This window comes from Thermobia domestica, chromosome 8, assembly GCF_964235325.1.
Source record: "Thermobia domestica chromosome 8, izTheDome1.hap1.1, whole genome shotgun sequence".
NCBI lineage: Eukaryota > Metazoa > Arthropoda > Insecta > Zygentoma > Lepismatidae > Thermobia > Thermobia domestica.
In genome coordinates, this window is record NC_137461.1 from 206516150 (window position 1) to 206540583 (window position 24434).

Sequence of the window (24434 nt, forward strand, 5' to 3'; positions counted from 1 at the left end):
GAAAAAATTGTGTATAAGAAAAAATTGTATTTTTAGGTGATAGGGAATGAGGGAGAGGGGAAAAAGACTATGATTAACACATTGCATAAAGCCGATGAACAGAGCATCTTAGGACCGTGCTGATTAAGGCTTCTTGTTTTATAGCAAATTGCTGCCAGTTGAGATTGAATATTTCCGATAATGAATATATTAGAAGAAGGAAATCCTCAGTTAACTAACTATTTGGATGTATATTCAACTAGGCTTCCAAATATTGTATGTTCTTGAAATTGCTACTTGAATTAATACGATACATATTCAGTATTAATTATGGTGCGAGGGAAATTTTGTTGCAAGACCACATGAGTTTTGATATACAGAAGAAAGTAATCAAACAGAACTTTCTTCTGCAAGCAACGATAAAGAATCTGTGATGATGACAGTTTTTCCCGAAACTATAATTTGGGTGATTTTGGGTAAGTATAGTTTCAATAAATATTGTATGCACTGTTATCACGTCCATCTTTAATATGAGGTGGTAATTTAAAATGGAGAAATCAAACAACTTACGTTTATAAGCAGCTTGTGAAGATAGAGGAAAGGTGTATTGATTTGAAAGAATAAGATTGTTGTATCAAGTTACTCATAATCTGGACGATCCTAATTGAATATTTTATTATAATAATACTATTAAAGCAGTTGATACTCTAACATGATTATAGATGTTACACGACATACATAAATAAGTAATAAATAAAATATGCAAAGTTTTAAGAATACAGTATTCCTTAACATAATTGTGAAGTACATAATTTTTTCTTGTACACTATAGGTTGTTACATTGAATTATCAGAGTATCCAATAATGATACAAAGCTGGGAAAATATATCGTTAGCCTTGACTATGTACCTAGGCTAATTATTGCTTCTTTACACTGACCCGACGTGCAGATATCTCCGTATGTTATCGATGCGGTAGATTGAGACAGACCTTACACTTGAACAATAAAAATACAACATTGATTTGATATTTGATATCTTTGATATTATTCGATTATTAACGGAGTGACCAAGAATAGTAAACACAGTTTATAGTTCTCTATATTTTATTAACATATAAAATTATAATTGAGTTCGTATACTTTTCTTTCAGATTCATAGTTTAGAACAATATTAATGATAACATTCTGTATGATATAACATTTACAGTTTAGATACTATAAATATAGCAGTGAATCATTTCTTAATGTACTTTTTGCTAAATTTATTAAAGTTTTATGTGTACTTGATTCATTTATTTAAAACAGAACTAGTTACCAATTATAATTATGTTGTGTTTTTATTTAAATTTCTTTTTCTTACAGAAAATTACATTTGTGCTTAATAAGCAACCCCTTCAACTTTTTAATGATTCTACTTGCATATAAATGTATATTATATAATTATATCACATTACTTTACATATATCTACACCACATCCCTTGGCACACATTACCGATATGTCAGGCATCTATAAAAATACATTTGGAAAGCTTTATTTAAAAAAAAAATCTTTAAGAACACTTAACAGGTTTCAAAAATAATATATTATTTCTCTCTCTCTTTAAAAATATTTCACATATAAAGTCTTATATACACAACAATAAATCCGTAAAAAATTATTTGTGGAAGCACATGTAAAATAGGATCGGCAAGATCTTTGTTCATTTTTAAAAATTATACATAATTCTTACTTGTAATACATACACGAACAGTATGAAAAGATTTCACAAAATCATCACAGCATATATTATTTTTCGTAAAAACAAACATAGGAACAAATCCTTGAACGTTCTATTAAATTCGACAATCTCATTTAATAATATATATATATGTATATATGTATGTACTCTACTGTTATTAGTGCTCTTTCCATGAACTAAGTCCCCCTAAAGTTCGTAAGTATATTTGTTGATTTCAGTACAGTGGATGTGATCTAACACTTATTTGTTCGTATTATAGGTAACATGATGTGTTTTCTTACTGATTTAAACTACTGGTATGGTTGAAGTCTCTGTTGTTTTCGGTCAATCAGCAAGAAAACGCACAAATTATTATTATTACTTTTAAATAAATGAACAACAACAATATATATATGTATATAGAAGGACACGCATCACCAACAAAGAAAAATAATAATAATAAAAATTAGGAAGACATCTCACAGAAGACTCCGAGGATGAGAACCAGTAATCTATCTGCACCACTTTTCTCTATCCTTTTTAAAGGTAAATAATAACCACCGTCATTAATACTTTGATATGTTTTGTTGCGTCATCGTGTGATGCTCCCTGGACTCTCACTACCTCTTAGATGATTTTTGGACATTGCCGGCCGCTTTCTGTGCGTGTGTTTGGTAATGTTTGGCGAGATGTGCTTTTTGACGGAAGCTCTTCCCGCACAGATTACACGCGAAAGGCTTTTCACCTGTGTGCGTTCGAATATGAACATTCACAGAGTATTTGTCCTTAAAACCTTTACTACAGATGGTACAGTAATGGAGGGAACGCTCTTTACGAATTCCATTACTCATCTGTGGTGGCTTGTTTTGTCGTTTGGTATATTTCTTATTGCTTTTTAAAACAGAAATCTGATTCTGTTGCTGCGGTGAAGGATGTAGAACAGCGTTGTTGAGGGTTTCACATTGCAGCGGTGGTTTGTATATCAAAGTAGTTGTAGTAGTGGTCCCGGTGCTACAGTAGTTCCTGACAGATTCAGCTACCTCATTTTCAATTTTCTTTAGTTGCTCGAAATCCTCTGGATAAGTTTCCAACTGCGACAAAAGAATTTCGTCCACACAATGCGCTGATGATGCCTCCGATTCAGACAAAAGCCTTAACGTTGCTTGAGGATGATGATGATGATGATGAGAATGGTTATGCTGATGATCGTTACTAAACATGCTTTCAACTGGATCTAAACCAAGGGAACTCTTACTACTATCTTCGCCGCCATTAAAAAGAGTTGACGGAGATGAAGCCTCTGTTGGTGTATGGGGTTGGTTGCAGCCAGGGGGCGTGGATAGGGCTCGTTTTAATTCTGAGTGGTTGTTAACGGTAGAATTTTGCAGCTCCTTTTTCTGGCTTCCGTTGTAACGTGTGAGAAAAGACGTTTTGCCTTGAAGAGCACTCCGAAGAAGTGAATCTGGGTTTGCAAGTTTCCAGTTATATTCCTCTAGTGGTTCGGGAATGATTATATTTGGAGGTGCGTCACCAGATTGATTTTTGATGAGTAGGACAGGTACCGCTTCTGCCATTGAAGTGCTTTCGGACGTGTTACAGCTTGCGTCCTGTGACATGGATGCAGGTTCCACTTTGACATCTTCAGAGTAAGTAGTAGTGGTTGTAGTAGCAACCGAAGTGCCAGCAGGTTCTTCATACGGAGGAAATGATGGTTCTTGCTTAGGTGTTGTTGGTGTACCTGCAGCATCTCCAGTAAGAGGCGAATCTTGAAGGGAATTATTTGGTGGTGTTGGTGTGTTATGGGTAGGGTGATGAGAAGGATGGTAACCATTGTGATCTTGCCCGTTCACAAAACTCAGGAAGGAATCGAGATCTACGTTTTGCTGTGAGGGGGCAGGGGGTGGTTGTGACGATCGTTGTTGCGTTTGCTGATGATGAGAGTTTTGCAACAATGTGGGTTCGACACTAGTTGTTGTGGTTATAGTTCCTGGTTCATCACCCTTGAACCACACTTGATCACCATTTAGAACAGTTAGAGTATAAATAGCACCATCAGTATTAACTTTAGCAGACGATGAATCCTCAGTTACCACAGTTTGTCCCCAAAATTTGAGATCATCAAATATGGCAGTTTCTAATTTCATTGACTCACTCCCTGAAGAATTCCAAAAATCGAAATTGAGAGCTTCAGAAGTTAAATGGTTATTATTGGCTTCTTTTAGTTCCAAAGGGTCTAATGACCCATTGACGGGAAAACTAGGGGATTTTATCCTCCGATGGTTTTCTTCTGGAAAGTCCGGACATGTCACAAAGTCAAAGAAATCAGTCTTAGATATATCCTCTCCTCGAAGAGCCTCCGCCAGATCCATTATCACCAACGATCTGACAGTGTGGCAAGGATTCAGGCACAAGATTGGAATTGTGGATTCGCCGCACACCAGCTTGTATAACCTTTCTCTGTTATCTTTGTCCTATTTCTGAAGTATTGCTGCTGTAATTACGCTGCTACAGACGACACATTCCAATGTATAGTAATATGATGAACCTCATGTTGTTTGCTTTGGTGCAGAAATGGTAAAGCAGTTTGAGGTGGCCTGGAAAGCTCTCCCATCACTGCATCTGGAAAGAGACAAAGAAAGAAAACGCTTTAAGTATGAGAGAAACAGGCACAAGTACTATATGCATTATTAATATTTCAAGTTCAAAGTTATCGGAAGCAATCAAATTATATCATACACTGCATACAACTGTTTTTGTGCAATTTAAGTAAGTTCATTCTCGTATTACGAAATATATTTTCAATGACAGCCGAACTTCCTTAAAAAAATGCCCTTAATACAAAATCTTCTTGTAAAACAATTGGAAAAAGTATAAGACAAAGAAAAAGTATACTTTTACTTCACATAACTGAAACTGAAAATGAAGAATGAAACTTGGGTAATAGTTGTCAGTAAACAGGCAATAATAGAAAATTTAAGTAACCAATGGAAAGACATTATGCATGTGATCTAAGCAAACTATACATTTCATAGGATTTGAAGTCATATTCATAGATGGGATTGTTACCATTTATACAGAGATATGTAAACACTTATGAATAAATATCTGACAGTTATAATATCAAAATGAATTCTTTAGGATTTTTTTAAAAAATGGAATTGAATTCAGTATTTAGAAATAGAATACGTAGAAATATTGAATATCTAAAAGACGTGCAGTAAGTCAGTAATCTAATAATAAAAGGAAAAGGAATGTGTCCCTACATGTATATTTTGCATTTCAACAGGAAAGAAAATGTTTGCTAGCTAGTAAGTTATTCGATTGACTTCTACTTTAATTTAATTCGGACAAAATCTGTTAAAGTAAACTTAAAGTTAGCTACTATCTTCATAGAAAATATTCAAATTTAGGCGATAAATAATAGCACGTAGTTGTATCTATGATGCGTGAGACTTAATTTTTACCAAGGCATGGCAGGTCTGTTTTGGATAACTCTTTCTAGTGGACTATAACACGCCTAAGGAGAACACTCTAGTTCGTACCAGCTAATTTAGGTAACCGTGATGCCATCTGTGTAATTTCCTATGTCAGTATCGCTTTTGCCAGGAACCAGATCTGCCTCAAAAGAACGTACTCAAAATGGAAACTATATCTCAAGATAATATGCATGACCTTGAAGAAGTGGAATATGTAAGTGTGACCCAATATGTACACATGGGCTTTTTAAAACTGTGTATTCGTAAGAAATATGGAACAAACGCAATCGAAGATAGTGTCCTGTAGGGGACCTCGGAAGAACGTCAGAGTAGTCGGAAGTAACTAAAAATAAATAAGGTGGAAATTCCGCGTCATTCCAAAGTTGTAAGCTACTGCAAAACTTCAAATAATGTTATGTATATATATATATATATATATGGTGTTAATGAACTATACCGACAAACTGTAAGAGGTGATTTCTTACATCAAAATAACATAAAAAGTTCATATGTACCTGTGGGGAAAATGCATAGTTTCAGAGCTAGGGCTGTCCAAAATCGCAAAAAAAGTGAAATTTCAAGAGGCCCTATTTCGAATTCGAGAAACTGTGGATGGTGGTCCTTACCAGCGTGAAAGAAGTTAAGCATACACAATCCAAAAATACATATTTCATTAATTTTCAATTGGTGTACAGAGTATTCCATACAGGGTTAAATTCCCAGACATGCAATCAACCGAATTTTGAGATATGCTCTGACTTTATGATTGATCTATAGTAGGCAAACGATAAAGCCTTGATAGCAGTGAACATGGAATCCTTTGGGGCGATGTCAGAAGTGTTAAGGGTCGTCAGCAGCACAGTCTCTCGTACACGGTAGAATGCATGCTGCAATGTTTCCTTTCACGTTTATAAGTGAAGAAAATGTGAAAAATACCGTGACGAAATACATCGCATCACACGTTATTCCGAACACACACACACAAAATGAAGCTTTCGGTTCTTAACACTTTCGACTTCCCTCCGAAGCATTGGATGTCCATTGTTTGTGAAAGCTGACCTCCTGCCTACTTTGGACCCTCCTTGAAATCAGGGTATATCTGAAAACTCTATTGACAGCATATGTGAGAATTAAATTCTGTAGGGAATGCCCTGTATACCTATTGAAAATTGACGAAATATGCTCTTTTGGATTGTGTATGCGTGGCTTCCTTTACGCTTATAAGGACCACCACCTACAGTTTCTGGAATTCGAAATAGGACCTGTTGATTTTTTTTTTTTTTGAAAAGCCCTAGCTCTGAAACTATGCAATTTACGCCATAGGTTTATTAACTTTTTTCGTATTTTGATGTGAGGAATCACCTCTTACAGTTTGTCGGCATAGTTCATTAACACCCTGTATATATATATATATATATATATATATATATATATATATATATATATATATATATATATATATATATATATATATATATATATATATATATATATATATATATATGACAATTTATCACAATTAGTGAAGAAGTTACTTTGTAGCTGCTTATGTCTTCATATAAATATCTATGTTGCAGACAACGGCGCCGACTTTCCAAAATTTATGTGGGTGCATATCAATGGTGTGATGTGTTAGCATATATGTTTTCAGGGAAGTTTCGATATTTGATTAATTTTTAGTTAAAATCTTTTATGAACACTGTCATAAGGGGCTGTGCTGTGCTAAAGTAAAATATACCGGTACTATAAGGATGGGCTGTCTTAGCTCAGTCGGTAACACGGCTGACTTAAACGCAAGAGAAACGGATTTAAACCCAGGTCCAAACCAAAAATCTTGTGGGCGCCGGAGCCCCGGAGCACCCACGTAGTCGGCGTCTATAGTTGTAGAATGCTGCGGTATCTGCATAACACATTTTATGAATACTAGGAAATGTTTTAAAGGTATTGATTAGTCATATATGGCTTGTTTTAAATATGAGCCATTTCGTTTCTGTTACTGATTGGAAACGAAGAAGGGGATCACGGTGGTTTGTTTTAAATATGAGCCATTTCGTTTCTGTTACTGATTAGAAACGAAGAAGGGGATCACGGTGGCTTGTTTTAAATATGAGCCATTTCATTTCTGTTACTTATTGGAAACGAAGAAGGGGATCACGGTGGCTCAGTGGTAGAGCGCTTACCTCTAATGCGTGGGGTTCCTGGCTCGACCCCCGGCCAACATCGTGTCCATAGGTTTTCTCGGGCTACTCCTGTTTTCTCCCACATTTCATTCCACTAACTCTTCCATCATCATTCACTTGCCTTGATCACCCGTCTCCCTTAGCCTCAAGGGCAAAATAGTTGGACGTTAAACTGAAAGATTTCATTTCATTTTTAGTTTCTGCAACATCATTTTCAATGAACATCTATTTATTCTTTTCAAGATTTATTGAACCACACATTTTTGGCTTTTAATATTTATCAAATTCTTACAGTTTGGGGAATGCTAGTTACTACAGTATCTAGTATTAAAGAGTTCGGTAGTTCTTTGTTTTTGTCATGTGCGTAATTTAAGTAATATTGTAAAAGATAAACATGTAAAAAAGAGGAAGAAAAATTATCATAGAACTGACAACGAATTTAGATAAGGCCTATCGTTCGACTGTGATTGCTCTACTACTATGTTACCAGCGACAATGATTTTTCTAAACCTGCTCAATGACATTATGTAAAATGATGATTATAATAATTTAAAATTATTATTATTTTACACTTACATCTCAATAAGTATAAATATGGTATTAATGAGGAAATTAGAGTAAAATCTTAACACTGCACTCGAGTTGCTCTTTCAGGATAGTTGTTTGGCACTCTTGATTCCATACAAAATGTCTTTCAATTTATCAGGTTGCCAATAGCACCACCAATTCACATGGTTCTGGAGATATGCAACCCAGTTAATCATATTTCTTTTAGTATATTTTGGAATTTATGAAGAAAAACAACTCAAGAGACCTACTCAAACATTCAACAGTTCTTTCAAGCTTAAAAAACCCTTCAAGGTAAACGAACAATCATTGAGCTCGATAAAGCTCTCACTGTAATGTTCTATTGTGAGCTCGAAAAAAGAAAATCAGTCTTATTACATTACGTTCTTCTCAATGTTCTGACAAAGATTTCTTCATTTCTTCAAACACTTTTGAATACTTGGATTTTATTAACTTTTTTTTTATTACCTAGGTATTCTTTTTATTAGGTTTAACTTGCTCAAACTTTAGTTACTGTTCGTGTTTGTATCCTTAAGGCATTTAGTGTTCCAATTACGTAGAAGTTTCTATGTATGTGTACGTCGTAATATATGTTGTGATATTATCTGAAGCTAATCCGCAGAGTACTACAACTAATGCCCAGTGAGTTTCTTCATCTGATAAAGTGAAGTTCTGTTTCAGATCTTTCAATCTCTGGGCTACAATGTAATTGTTCACGATCACATCAGAGAAACGGAAGAGAATCGTGTCATCGTAGGTATAAAGAATTACGATTTCTTTTGAAAAAAAAAAAGTTTTTTCCGCTTAGTTGCATCCTGGTTAATTTCTTCTAATTGCTTTGCAAATTACAGGATATTACAATTTCAAGATCAATTTTTCAGTTAGTTCTGCCACGAAGAAACCACCAGACATGAACGATTCAAGCAACAACAAGTTAACTTAAAGATGAAATGGTAATTTGTCAAGAGGTGAGCTCTCACAACAAATTGTTCATTGCGTTTTACAGCTTATTCGATTTTTTTTAGTATTTTAGTTTAATATAGTTGCTGAAATTCAACCCATACGCCTGATTGGCTATCGAACTCGGCTGTCCTGCACCAAAGGCGCCAACATGATTGTATCCATATGATTTTTATGTTACGTTTGATCTTTAATAAGGGTTACAAGCCAATATCTCGCGAACTATACATCAAATAAGAAAAATGTTAAGAGTCAATGTACAATACAGAGGGACCTAAAAAAATTGGTCAAACACGAGTTTGCTTAAGCCCCCATTTTGGGTTGAGGGGGTGTACGTGAAATTTTAAAATGGGAACATAGGTCGAATGATACCTCGTTCGAAAGAGCTTGGAAAACTGAACAATTTTTGTAGGAAACAATTTTTGATATGAGGCACCGTTTTTAAGATCTTGGTGTCAGGAATCATCTCCCAAAAGTTGTCGGTGTTGTTTTGAGATACCATGTATATATAAATGATACGTAATTCTTTGAGTTTGTTAACACTTCAGCGTAGATCCTGAGAAAATCTCGAGAGAATCTACACTATTTATTAATAATATATCCTTATTAATTAACTAGTTAATTAACTATAGTAATTGGGCAATTAAAAACGTCAAGTCTCGCACTTTCTGAGGATAATTTTAAAAGTATAATGGCATTTAAGAGCTCTGCTCTTTGAATAAGTAATTTCTGTTGAGATCCGGAAACTTGCATACAAATGTGAGGGATTGAGGTTGAAAATTCACAACCTAGCCATTTTTTTGTTTGCAAGAATAGAAAAAAAACCTTTTTCTTTATTTTTGTGTAACCTTGTTACATTTTTGCTTATTAATTTCTCGGTGAAAGTGGCACAAACACTCACAGACATCAGTCTGCCTAAGCTTTTTAGTCTTAGTCAACCATGAACACAAAATAACGTTTGTGGCTCGTTTTCTCGCCATGCCTCATTGGTCAAAATCCATTTTCATTTCCATTAAGGAAATGTGTTGTACCACAATATCGCAATTATGCAAGCTATTAGCTTTTTTTTTCTTATTCACCCCCTTCCTCCTCCTCCCCCTTTCTCTCTCTCTCCGAACATAACATTGTACGGATAATACTAGAATAGATGAAATTCAAATCAAAAACTGGCATTTAAAAGAAAATTAGAATATCATTTTTGAACTGTTATAGGGGCAGAGTTATGTAGTTCAATCTCAGAAGCTACAGTTGTTCTAGTTTTTCGATTTTATTACAATACTGACATGGGAACATCTTATATTGGTAGTAGCGTTGCCCAATCAAACCATGTGCAATCGATAGAGAAGTAGAGAAAAGTAAGAAATCCAAAGTTTCACCGGCCGACACCCAGAAATACAGGAGATACAGAGGAAATAAAGATCTAGAATCATGTGAACATAGCAATACAAAAGACACACTTACAGACAGAAAGAACTTCAAAATGATTAAAGTAATCAAAATGACATTTTACAAAACAGTATAGTAAGCAAACATTGCACCCACAGACATCCTCAATAACATCATATGTAATGCAGTGCTCCCAACTGAGCACAAAATGAAGTTTAGTTAAATAGCACAGAACACAAATTCTAACATGTAGAAAATCTAATTAGGAGTAGAACCATACCTGTGAAGTCGTGATGTTCAGTGTTGCCAACGTTTGAAGATAGGCCTAAATGAGTTCCTATTCTATATGAAACTTAGATCTAGAGGAGTACATACAGTGATACAATGTTACGTGCATCAAAAAGTGAGCCTGCTAATCAATTGTCAATCCAAGCGCATGCATCATTTCAGTTTTGTGTGTTGTGTTTGATACTGTTCTGATTTTCTACTTGGGGAAAAAACTGTTTCGACACTGTGCTTCGTGCCTTATTCTCCTACTTCAGTGATTATATTCTTGTTTGCGGTCTCATATTTTGGTTTTAACTAGTTCGAATCGTGTACTGTATGTACCGTACTCTTCTACATCCAAGATCTATATAGGAATTCACATAGACCTATCCTCAAACGCTGGCAACATTGTACATCAAGACTTTACAGGTATGGTTCTACTCCTAATTAGATTTTCTACGTGTTATAATTTGTGTTCTGTGCTACTTAACTAAACTTCATTTTGTGCTTAGTTGGGAATACTGCATTACATATGATATTATTGAGCATGTCTGTGGGTACAATATTTGCTTACTATACTGTTGTGTAAATGTCATTTAGATTACTTTAATCGTTTTGAAGTTCCTTCTATGTCAGTGCGTCTTTTGCATTGCTATCTTCACACGATTCTAGATCCTTCTTTCCTCTGTATATCCTGTGTTTCTGGGTGTAGACCCGTGGATTTCTCACTTTCCTTCACTCCTATATCGATAGCACATTGTTTGATTTTGCAATGTTACTATCAATATAAGATGTTCCATAGTGAGACTGTGTGCACATATATAAGGATGTATTGCAAGTCAATATAGTGAGTTTTATGCAAGGAAACCACCGGACATTCCGCTACATGTAAGGCGAAAGCAATCTCTTCAACACATTTTCAAGTCAAATAATCTAATTCACATCTACCGTCTCCAGTTTTTCAGTCAATATATTTCATATTTTCTTGTTTTCCTTTTTTATTTCTTTCTTTACTACTTAAGTAACGCACATATATTTTATATACAGGATCGATCATGTATCTTGAATCGCCCTTGTAACTTTCAAGCTAGTAGATAAAAACGATGAATTTTTTTTGATTCAAGTGTCAACAGAGGAGCTTTGTTTGGCATACTCTACAATACCACTAGATTATCAGTGTTGTCAACTGAACATTTTTTTTAAAAAAGAATGAGATTACGTCAAATTATTATATATTTCAAATCTAAGTGTTAAACAAAACGTTACAATACACATTCATTATTCCGTGTTACAAACTAAGGACACTACAGTATCACAAACGTTCAAATTTTGGAAGCCGCTACAGCTGTAAATAACATAACTAATACAGATGAGACCTTTATTTCCACCACAAAAATCATTTGGTGAGAGCTAGGACTCCACGCACCACAGCCTGAGAGCTTTACTACGTAGCCACCGCTACCTCCTCCCAGAAATTGCATTTGTTTTGGTCTTGTTCCCAGTTTAAGAATTTACTTATGCACCAGTAAGTGAAATCAAATTTTATTCCTGAGTTTGGTTTAGGATATTTCTTATTCCTATGTTGCAAGCATACAATTTTCGAGGAATTTCACAAGACTGATGAGTTCCTGGTATACCCAGTAAATCTGGCCGCTGGAATCAAATATCTATGTATGTATTAATGTGTTGGATGAAACAGTAATAACAATCGATTGGCTTTAATAAATCATAGTACATAGAATAAGAATGAATTCTGTATGCATGAATAAATATAGTACTCGCATAGTATAGTCATTTTATAGAAATGTATCACGTAAAGAAGATAGATTTACGAAGTAACATTTCGTATAAGCAGCATGAGTAAGCGTATCTGAATTTCGCAAAATTGAGGAGAAACACTCTCGCACTTCTTAAAATGCTGTGATATGTGTTTTCCTATTTATTTGAATTTGCTCCGTAAGGCGAACATTGTAACTATCATGATGATGCTCCCTCAAGGAAACAGGAACTATAGCAGCAGCTTTCCTATAATTTTCCTAACCTATTTTCCTTTTAAGGATATAAACTTGACAAATGTTATTTTCGTACATATAGAACGATTGACGTAAGGTAAAAATATTATTTGCATCTTCTGGAGCCTTTTCTGCATTATCATTGACCGACTTGAAGTACATTTAGTATTCTATACACCACAAGCAAGTAAATTTCTATAGGTAAGATGAAAGTTCCGAACGAACAACTGCGGCACAATGCAATTTAAGTAATAACCAACATATCAAGATCCTGCATGTGTAATTGAAAAGTCTTGTTAACTTTTGGGTTGTTTGTCAATGTGACTCAGGCTGTTCTATAATTTCAGAACTGGTTTCATAGATAATTTAAGAGTGCAGATTGATAATAAGATGAAAGTTAGCTATTCTTACCGTAGCATATTAGGAAGGAAAGGAAAACACGAAGTGCATAATCACGAAAATTTTGCCTTTTGTTGTATGTTATCTGTGTCGGAAGTTCAAAATGAAGCACAATAAATACAGTGAGCAACATTCACTTATAGAGCAAACAGCACTTTTCTCCTTGAAATACGGTACTTAAAGTGCAGTGATAAGTAACAAGCTAAGGAAAGCTCCTCCCCTCCCCCTGACTGGATGCGCGCATTTCTAATTTGAGATATAATTAAGTAAATCATGATAATTTCTACGAAAAAAAAAAAAGCCAGAAGGATTTTGCAACATAGAATTTCGTTCTTTCTTCAATAGCAATTCTGCCAAGTGTCACAACCTATCTACATTTCATTTAGCAAGCAAAGTTTTGTCTATTTATCGTGGGACAACACCAAAGCGTAGAAAATAAAATACTCTATAACAAAATTGAACAATAGTGAAGGTCTGAATTATGAACAGGGAATAAAAACCAGGATAAGAACAGTGAAAGAAGATAAACGGGCGTATTTTGTGGGGCACTAAATAAAGGATTATGAAAATGTTTCAAACATATAGTGTGGAATATAATGTTGCACAGAGCGAAGTCTACTGAAACTATCTTAAATTTGGGTATGGAGAAGGATGAAAAATTTAATCGGGTGGGACGTAATCTAAGTCAGAAATACATGTATTATTAATACTTTGCGAGAAAAGTTGGATGGATGGATTGGAGAGGTTTGAATAACATTTAAAACTAATCAAAAATAAACTCGATGGAACACTGAGGGAAAATTACAGGGACCACTAGAAGCTATGGTGGAAGGAAAACCAGGAAGAGCGAGAAGACAACTACACTTAAGACCACAACTACAATTCATACGTTAAGACAAGGAAGTTAACTTGGGACTAAGTACACGACAGCTTATAAATTTGTGGTAAGTGGCCCGACAGTGAGGCAGAACATTTATTATGGTAATGAACCATTTTGTCTTAACCACTGCATTCAACGCGTTCATTTTCCTACTATGCTGGTAATATTATATTCGTTCCTGTGTACTACGAACTCGAATTTTCAAAAATGATTTTAACAGAAATGCACTGGATCTTAAGGGAAAATCAAAAAGTCTTTGCACTTTTTTTTTTCTGGCGTATACTATAATACATTTTAATACAAACTTCGAGATATAGAGCGAAGCAGAAAGCTTTTCTTGGAACGACTCTGTAACTTTCGAATTTCTTCCACTGCATGGTGCTGTTATCACAGCCGAAGATAGCTAACGTGCTCAGAACGGAGTGTTATTTGTTTTCCATGCTGCAAGGGACACAGCCACATATATTCATAGGGAAATGAAGCCAGTGTATTGGGCAAGTGTTTAGCAATGCAAAGCATGCAATGGTGGTCAAAAGTTTGAAACTGGACGAGAAGATGTCCAGGGCAATAAGTGATCGGACGACTTCGTTGGCATCGCTGAGGGGGAGATTATGGAACATCGTCCTTACAATCCATACCTTGCCCATGATTACTATCTTTTTGGCCTATTGAAGAAGTTTTTGCCAGGTCAGAGGTACTGAACGACACCGAAACGTAGAACGTTGTTCGTCGTTGGTTTCGTAAATCAACTACCCCCTTTTACGCAGCGGGCATCGAGAAACTTGCGGTAGTGTAGGATGAGTGCCTCAACAGATGTGGTGATTATGTGGGAAAATAGACAAAGACGTGTGGAATAGTGTGTGTATCTTGTTTTTCGTTTATGGTTTGTAATCTTGCGATAAATCAGTAGGCACAGAAAGTTTTCGATTTTCCGCTCGCAATAATAAGAAAATAATATAATAATAAAATACAGATTACTGTTCGGAAAGCAAGTCACGTTCCATAACTGAAGAAACGTACGCTAAAACATGAGCAACGTGCTGAATGTTCAGATTCCTAGGCAAAATTTGCTCGAATTTCAAATTATTGGAGTTCTGGGGCCTTCAGATTCCGGAGACAATAGGTGCTGTTACTGCATTTCAATTTGCGTGATTTTTTTCTTTCTTTTTTCTGTTCTTTCTTTTCTTTTTTAAAGTTTAGTTTCTGAATGGCTTCGACAACAATCCTGAGATTACACTGTAAGAGAAAAGAAAAGAAAAAAGAAGTTTACTACATGGTTATTAACATCAAAGAAATAATTTTGAATCACCATCTACGTTTAGAGATAAACGAAACAAGCTTAGACCCTGTGTTTCATCGTGCATGAAACTTTAACAGTGCAAAAAAGATTTAGGACAGCATGCAACGCTAACTTTTACACCACAAGTGTCATAATTTTTCCAAAGTACAAATCATTTTTGTTCTTGGAACACAAAACAAAGCGTTAGTCGCATGAAATTAGCTAATTGTACATTTTTAGTAAAGAATTATAGTTTCTGAAAAGTCAGAAAAGGCTAAATGGAAAACAAACTTAACATATTACGTATAAAGATGAATTTGGGGAAATGTATATTAGTAATTTCTAAGACAATAAACTCGATGATTCTTGATTTGGCAAAGAAATATTCGTAATACTATCCATACGACCTAGAAGTAGTTGATTGAAGAGAATTGAAAACGTTCAATTGTAAACAGTTTATACAAACACTTTCGTACTATATTCAGAACAATAAAATTATATTTTCTACAATATAAAATTATATTGGAAATATACAGTATGAAAGGGGAACGTAACCTATGCACAGGTATATTATTTTGCGCGATCTACTAACTTGTTCGGGTGCTTTGTGCGCTAAAATTTAGTGACAACACATAGATTCCTTGCTTTAATTATTTCTTTTTCTGTTTTTGTACTGAGCAACTTCTAATTTTACTGGTAAATATTCTTGTATAGCTCTTCGACCAACTGGTCATATATATAATAGAATGATATGAAAATTGATATCTCGAAAACAGAGGGTAACACATACTTGCAGATGTATAGATTAATGTTAAATTAGCCTAAAGATTTGAGTTTACGGTATTTTCTTTTTGTTATAACTGCACTGTTTGCCTTAAATATTACACAGAAATAGCTTATTATCGCTGCTTCGAACTGTTCAAAGATAATCTTGATTCAGTCGCAAGTTGCTAGGTATAAAAGTGGAATATAAACCATTTAAATCGAATTTAGTGCTATATTTATTAACTGCCATTTCATGGAGTCGTATCTACTTGTTGTCATTTTTCATTATTCTTTTTTGAAATTATTGTTTGTACTAGCCTAAAAGTAAGAATTTCTTGATTTGAGCTAATCGTCATGTCATGCAGAGTAAGATTAAGTCAGGCAGCAGTCATGGAAACTCAATTTGGACCTTTCTAAACGTTTGGAACTCAATACAGATTTTGAAGCTACTTCGAAGCTATATGGCTAGTGTAGTGTCATCTGCCGGTAGGAGTTCATATGATTCAACTCCCACGTTAAGCACTAGGTCCACGTCTTGGTGCTGAAAAGGGGGCATAAAGCTTCAAGTCTATCAACCAGCCAAATCACACATATTTATGGAATTCATATCTCTCAGACATCCCATTGGAAAGGTTTTAGTTTATTCAACAAGATCAATTGAGAAATATTCAAGAGATGGACTAATAGTTATAAAAGAAAGTTGCCTATTTTGATACATGATCCGTAATTTCTCTATAATTTCACAAGAATGGAATAGCGGAGAGCTCCTCAGTGGTTATAAAGTTAGCATAGATGCTTTTGGCGCGGGAGACCCGGGGTTTGATTCCCTGGTGGGAGCTCATGTAGTTTCGAATATCCGTGTATAATATAATGCTAAAAATAGGCGTTAAGCTGTAAATTAAGAAACCAATCAACGGAATGACGGCATTTTTGTCAATGAATCTGCAATTTTACTAATAAGATGGCACGCTGGCTTAGTGGTAGAGCGCTTACCTCTGGTGCGTGGGATCGCTAGTTTGATCCCCGGCCACGCAAGTTTGTGGTAGACAACAGCGCGTCTGTGGGTTTTCTCGGGTTACTTCTACATTCCCATTCCACCAATTAATCAATCATCATTCACTTGCCTTAATCATCGTCTCCCTTAACCTAAAGAGGATAATCATGTGGAATGTTAAACTGAAAGATTTCATTTTTATTTTTTGTACTTTTACTAAAAAGCTTCCAATGGTACCATTGCTTGTAATAGGCATATCGTAAGAACGTGGCCAAACTAAACTATAGAACTTGAAAAGCACATGCTATTACCCAAGGGTATACGCAACCGCAAATGAAAGTTCCGGGTATTAAATTTCCCCCCTACCATATTAAGATGATACAAAAAAACTCTCAAATGACAAACTTGGAAACTGCAACTCCTTTGATGAAACTATAGTAGAGGAGTAGATAGAAAATATGCTACTGCCATTACCAGTGCCATATTTAGGGAAGGGGGGGCTTCCGGGCTTAAGCCCCCCGAAATCTTACTTACTATATAGTAAAGTATATGAAATATCTTGCAGAATTTTCAGATTTTCAGGCAAAGCCCCCCCCCCCCCCGAAAGTTAGCAAAGCCCCTCCCCGAAACAAAATCGTAAATACGCCACTGCCATTACCAAATAAATTACATGCTTAATTACCTTGTCTTCTGAAGAAAACAAATACTGTAAATGCTACTTCTTTTTATTGATAGAGGGGAGGAACAGAATAACATGTTAAACAAAATAATACGTTAAAAGGGGAACGGGTGGTGTGCAACTACTCGTGTACTAAAACAAAACTGGGTGGGCCATTTTTTAAAATTTTACCTTCGAGGTCTTTCCATTTTTCGCATATAGCATGATAAATTCTAATTTGTTAGTGAGAACATTCCTTTGAGCACCTTATTTTTCGTCTTTTGTCTCGCTCACAGTTATTAGATTTCTATCTTATCTTGGAAAGTCCTTCGTAACAAATTTCCGGCTGGCCCTAAAGTGTGATATAGGATCTCTACACATTATGTGTCTACTCAGCTAAACGAACCATGTCCACGTATTGTGTTTTGAAGTGAGTCAAGGTGACATGTTAAATTTAAAAAAGAAAAAGAAAAAAAACAAAGCTAATTTTTGTTGTATTTTAAATAGTGTTTTATCCGCCTTCACAGTGCAAAGTTAATTTCTCACATTTAGCGGTAGCTCTGATCTAATTTAAGATGATGACTCGCGGTTTTTCTACTTATTCCAACCGATACTCAAGCAGATCCCTTCGCTTTTTATTTTCTAACATGTATGTTGGCAGTTCGTGATGTTCATTTTGTGTTTCACAATGCAGAGTAATGGCCACTTTGTTAAACAAATAAATAATAATCATACTAGCGTATCTGAAATGCTACAGTTCACATACTAAAACCATACGCGGTTTGGTTTTCACTTTTATTAAAAGGTTTCGCCACTCGAGGAAAGGGATTTTCTGAATTTTCAGTTTGGGACATTTGTAGTCAATATTTTTATTGTAATATACATATATAATTAATTTTAAAATCCTCTGAATGAAGCAAGATACGATTTTCTAAAAATAAATTTCTAGCTATTTTGGGTGATGACATCAGTTTTAATTAATTAAACTGGTGGGAGGGGAAAGAGCATGGCGAAGGATGTTCGTTTTAAAGAGAGGAGGGTAGGTATACCTTATATATGAAAACTGATATACCTAAATCGCATGTACAATGACGGCCAAAAGGTTTTGGAGTTTATATATGGAAGATCAATATATTATATATATATCGGTACCTTAAGAAACTCTCCCCCTCGACTTGACTGCACAGTACAAAATGTTGTTATGCTATTTTTACATTTTAAAAATATTTATGTATGTCTATCTTGATATTAGCTAAACTTATTACATTTCAATTTTGTTTATGTGTTGTGATGAAATAATATTACACATAATTACAGATTTTAAAGGATGTGGTGGGTCAGTTTTAGAGAGGTCACTTGGTGTGTGGAATCTTGGTTCGATCCCAGCTTTTGCCAAGTGGGTTTTGTGGTGGACAAATAGTCCGTGTAAGTTTTTCTTTCGTGGTTCTCCCGTTTACTTCCCTCTTTATTCCATCATTATCAATTATCTCATTTTCAACAATCAAAGTCTCTCTTACTTTCGGTGTGTAACGTGAGACGTTAATCTCAGAAAAAAAATAGTTCTTTTGCTTATTTACTTTTTATAGTTCCTCAATTGTTTTGAATATTTATATTCCTTCTGTTACCCTTAGTTACAATAACAATAGTTGTAGTAATGTGTGTTACAAAGTCATTTCAGGTATTACATGGAGAGAGATGACACTATCCAACAATATAAGCAGATTTTCACGTTTATCATAAGTATATTATTGTGTTCCAGGGGCGCACCTACGAAGAGGGGTCCACTGGATCAGAATCTTACAAAAAATTTCTAACATACATTTGTATACTTTCTCAATAAAATTATATTTATTTAACAGGGAAGTGATTCATGTAGCATGAAAACTGGATCTTACAGTTCATTTGTATACTTTCTCTTATAAAAATTTAGTTCTATCATTGTTTTCTGAAAATATAGGTAGAAGTATATGTAATTACTTACATGCTTTTCGGATGCAGAATAATACCCATTCAATCCTACATAGACTTAGTGGTATTGGACCCCCCACCAACAAAAATTTCTGGGTGTGCACCTGTACTATTCTATCCATTTATTATATATATATATATATATATATATATATATATATATATATATATATATATATATATATATATATATATATATATATATATATATATATATAAACTCAAGGGAGATAATTGCCTTGCTTGACCCTCCCCATAAATGACGACCCTGAAGTAAAACAGTTTTAAACTGACCGAATATTATATTTTATTTCCCTCTCATTATTTATTCAATTCAGTTGGTAGAACAGAGTTTACATAACTAGTAGGGCAAAGCTTCCATTTTGTCATATACATCTTCATTGGTCTGTGGAGAAAAGAAAGTTTTCGAAATAACTACAAAACGAATTATATATGAATGGTTATAAACTAAGTACAATAGCTAAATCCGGAGAGAAATTAATTAGATGTCGCATATTATCCGTTATACTGTACTACACTTATTATTCGGGTTACTGGTTCTTTCTAGAACCATACAAGATAACTTATTATCCAATATTTTGATTATCTCTAATATGAACTACAACAAACTTCCAGAATCATTAACACTTTGAATAAGTTCTACTAACTAACTTATGAGTCGAAAAGCATTCTCTACGAAGAAAAATACTTGTGAAAGCTTCCAAATAATAAATTTCAAAAATAACTTATAATTAGAATACATTAGACTTATCAAAGCTGGTTCAACAAGTTATACTCAATCTAGTATTTTAGTGTAAGTAACCAGGTTTGGCAACAACAAATTAAAAAGAACTATTTGGCTGAAATTGCCGTAATGTTGGTTGCATAACATCCAAGGATTTTTTAAAATTAAAGCTAGATATTTATGTCCAAAAAAAAAAAAATGTAAATTTTACCTATTTTCAGCTTCCTGTAAGAATAATGCCAATTTCGAGATTTCAAACTATTATCTCTCTCTCTCTCTCTACCCCTCTACCATTTTTTACTTAAACTTTTCCAGGCTTTAATAGAAATATTGTCCAGTCACGAGGTTTCGTTTTCGTAATAAGTATGGCATAATATGATTCAATTAAAAAGTGAGAACGACCATACTTTTTATTTATTTTACTACAAAGGGACCTACCATTTTATCATTGAAAGTGGTATCTTCAGAATTCAAGGAAGTTAGTTTTTCACCTTTCGCATTATTTCTCTCGTCTGTACATCCTGTGGTGGGAGCATACCCTATGTGATTCATATTCTATACTCATAGGTATACATCACATATAGAATCAATGTTAAATGCAGTAAATTTTTAAAGTGAATTTAGGTTAGGTAGTTCATAATTGGCTATACTACTACGAAGACAAATGGTGATTCCTTTACAAAGAACTCACCGAATATTTTATAATAGTCGACTTATTGCAATGATGAGAAATCATTTGTGGTAACTTCGCTGTCCATTCAATATGATGTTCGCAGCTCGTTATTCAATAATGATTTTATTAAAGGCGTGATTTATTAATTTGGAAATTTAAAATATGAAAGATCTGAATATGATATTTACAAAATCAAGACTACTATAATGTTCTGTATGGTAAAGCAACTACTTCTAATACAAACTAGCAACGACACGATCAAATCAATATGATAATAATCCTACAATTTATCATTCTTAAGCGACAAGCGTAGATGGCTTTAGCCTGCTGTGATTGACAAAGAGAAGATGCGTATGCATTGTCTGGCCGATCCCGCAAACTTCGATAGGCAAAGCAAATTCAACTTATCCCACCAGGAGTTGAGAAAATCATCTGCTAGATTGCAAGTTATGAAGTCTTACAAATCAGTCACTGGTGTACAAAATCTACGGTTTTTTTTTGTTTTTTTTTTTTTTTATGCACACAAAGTTCCATATTAAAAATACTTTTGGAGAAGTGCAACTTACACAGTATATCACGAAGCTTCGCTACTTCAGCACTATACTTAAAATTTCCGTTGAATTATTTAAAATATAACAATCAACTCAATCTGTCTCATTTGTTGCCGTTAAGTATCGAGAGTATTCTATACCCTACTGGTCGTATATATATTTTTATGTTAATAAGAAATAAAGCTGATTATTCATATGAAACTTCAGGCACCCGGAACTACTAGCAATAAATCAAACATGCTTTTGTGTGAAACTGATGGGATATCTTTCCCCCAACTATTAGACCTGTATCATCAAAACAACTTGACACTCAAATGGACATTTGTTTGACTGTATAAACGAAAAGTGTGTATTCCTAATGATAACTGCCAGTGTCACCTGGAGTTAGCACCGTAAGGCGAACTAAACAATCAGGTGAACATTCGCTTTAGATCAATCGTTGATATTTCTCACGTTATACAAAAAAAAAAAAAAAAAAAAAGTACATAGTGTGTACTCGGCTAGCTTGAAAACATGCTGAGTGTATCTTCTCAGGAAATAAATTTCCAATAATACAATGCACTGTTTTCAGGTAAAATCCATAATTACATTACTGGCAGGAGATCTTTCAGTATCTAATTTACAAATCGTTAAATGAAATAGTAATACTAGTACCACGGGTAAGAAATTGCCTGTTACTACAAGCACTTTTGTTAGGGTCAGTAATCCAGTTCTCTTAGAGGCGAGATAATGTGATGGGAAGCGGCCTATACTGTGAGGATTGATCTTGCATGATGGACTGTACACTCGTTCACTGCACCTGACTGAAGCCCCGGTGTGATTTAGAACACATTTTAATAGTAAGCTCTGTTCTTCATAACCTCGGTGCTGCATAAAATTGCAAAATACAAAATCTCCTGCTTAGACAAGCCCTTTTACTAGCTACTAGCCACATATTATCAATATGTTATGATAAATGTTATACAGAATTGTAAACAAAAGATTTTTAAGATTCTATATCAATATCAGAGTATTTGTATACATCCTATTTTATAAAACAGGTCAAGGAATACGTGCCAGTTTCCTAAGATATGTATTTACTATATGAAAATAATTAAAATTAATAGTTAAAATCAGAGCCAGTTAACTTTCGAATCATCCTATACAATGTTTATAATACTCTCCCACCGTATATTAAATATATGCTTTATTAGTTCATGAGCTACAAAAGTAACTCAATACACAAAACATTTGGTTTGATACCAGTTCTATAACAATCTTCAATTTGTGTGTTTTTCACAATAGCGCACCTGGAATGACAGAACAACAGAACTTCCTTTTGGTCAGTTAACTGATGATGTCTTATTGTAAAGGACAAATAAAAAATCCAGGAACTTCACTTCCCAACAGGGACAGCAATGAATTAGCTTTTGAACTTTTATATACACGTGTTATCTTTCAACCTTTCTCTAATCAAAACAAGAGAAACAAGGGGGAAAAAATAAAGAAAAAAAGATCCAGGTCATTTGGGTGCGAGGCCAGTATGTTACCGCAACTACACACTGGTCGCACTACTTTGGAGAGGTATTGTAGAGGCTTGTATGCACTCAAATGCAATTTGGAAGATCTATGGAGCCATGTCATAGCCTTAAATGCATTACACTCTCTAGATATGTACAAGTATTGTATATGCAATTCAAATAGGTTAACCGCAGTGTTACCGAAACAAGTTTTAAGGAAGGAGAGGTAGAAATTTGCTAGAAACTGAAAGGTTAAAAATAATAATATAGGGAATTATCTGAAGCTGCATAGTTGTGTCGTTTCTTGAATGTCCTACCTGAAAGTAAATTCTAGTCAATTTACCCAAGATAGATAGGCGGGCCAACTATAATCCACTGAAAAAAAGCGAAGAAAGGGTTGTCAATTGCGTTGTCCTTTGGTATATGTAAAATGGAAGAGAGTGAAGGAATGCATTCATAATTAGTATCACGTTTGATTCTCCTTTAGATCTGATGGGATTCGGATCCTATTTTAAGCTGTAGAACCACGTATCATATACTGTACATAACTTTAATAATTTTACTTGAAAGGGACATTAAGAAGAAAAAAATACTACTAAGGAGGAGTACGTCTAGGTAATGCCGTATGTAATGGGGCATATACGAAGTGTATGGCGTATACCCAGCTAATATTTTATAGTCCAGCGTATACTCATCTTAAATTCACGAAAGAATAAGCATATACAGGTCAGGAGGTATATTTGCACTGTATTTTTGAAAACAGTCGAATGTATACCTAAAAACCATTCTAGCATTACATCATCGTCTAGCAATTAATTTTATAGCTAATAACAAATAAAATCAGGGATCAATGAGTGATGGCAATCTGAAACATTATGAAATCCCATTTCGAGAGGCAGAAATTCCCATTTTGCTCTTTAATTTCCCACGTTATCCTAATTACAAAATTAAAATTAAAAAAAGAAAAACATATGAAAAATGAAATTGTTGTCGCACATTTTCTGCAATATATGAGTAAACTACTCATAAATTTCGATCTTCCACGTTTATAAAATAGTTGCGGAATAACTGTTTTTCTTAACTGAAAGAGAGAGTTGAAAATGACGAAAACCAATACATTTTGTCGTCAGGATTAAGTATTTACATAATTCGTTTGTCTTATCATATTGTTATTAACTTAAGGACACTAAAACTTTATTTTCCAGTCGTTTTTTGTAGAATATTTTCGAAGTTGGTTATTTCTCATTTTTCATTTGATTTTTTTTTTTTTTTTTGGTTAATTATATTCTTTTTATTTAAAAAGCACCAAAGCACAAATTTACATTTGTTGGAACTTTTTTTTATTTAAAGAATCAAAAGGTATTTCTACACTAGCAAACAATTTTCGGTAACAAAACTTGACAATTGATTCTGATTTCAACATTATTGAAGACTCGTTGGTCTACTTTCTGCCAACAAAGAATGTTGTTGCTGCCG

The 24434-nt window shown here is 34.3% G+C and overlaps 1 protein-coding gene across 3 annotated transcripts in view; it reads right to left on the reverse strand.

Annotated features, from left to right (window-relative positions):
• Window positions 1-218: 218 nt before the first annotated feature.
• LOC145693424 (uncharacterized) overlaps window positions 219-24434 on the reverse strand; it is a 535492-nt gene continuing 511276 nt past the window's right edge. For all 3 annotated transcript variants that reach the window (XM_081769405.1, XM_081769406.1, XM_081769407.1), the window contains one exon: window positions 219-4318. In XM_081769405.1, the coding sequence (XP_081625531.1) occupies window positions 2320-4068 (1749 nt within the window). In that variant the 5' untranslated portion in view covers window positions 4069-4318 and the 3' untranslated portion in view covers window positions 219-2319. The remainder of the gene's footprint in view (window positions 4319-24434) is intronic.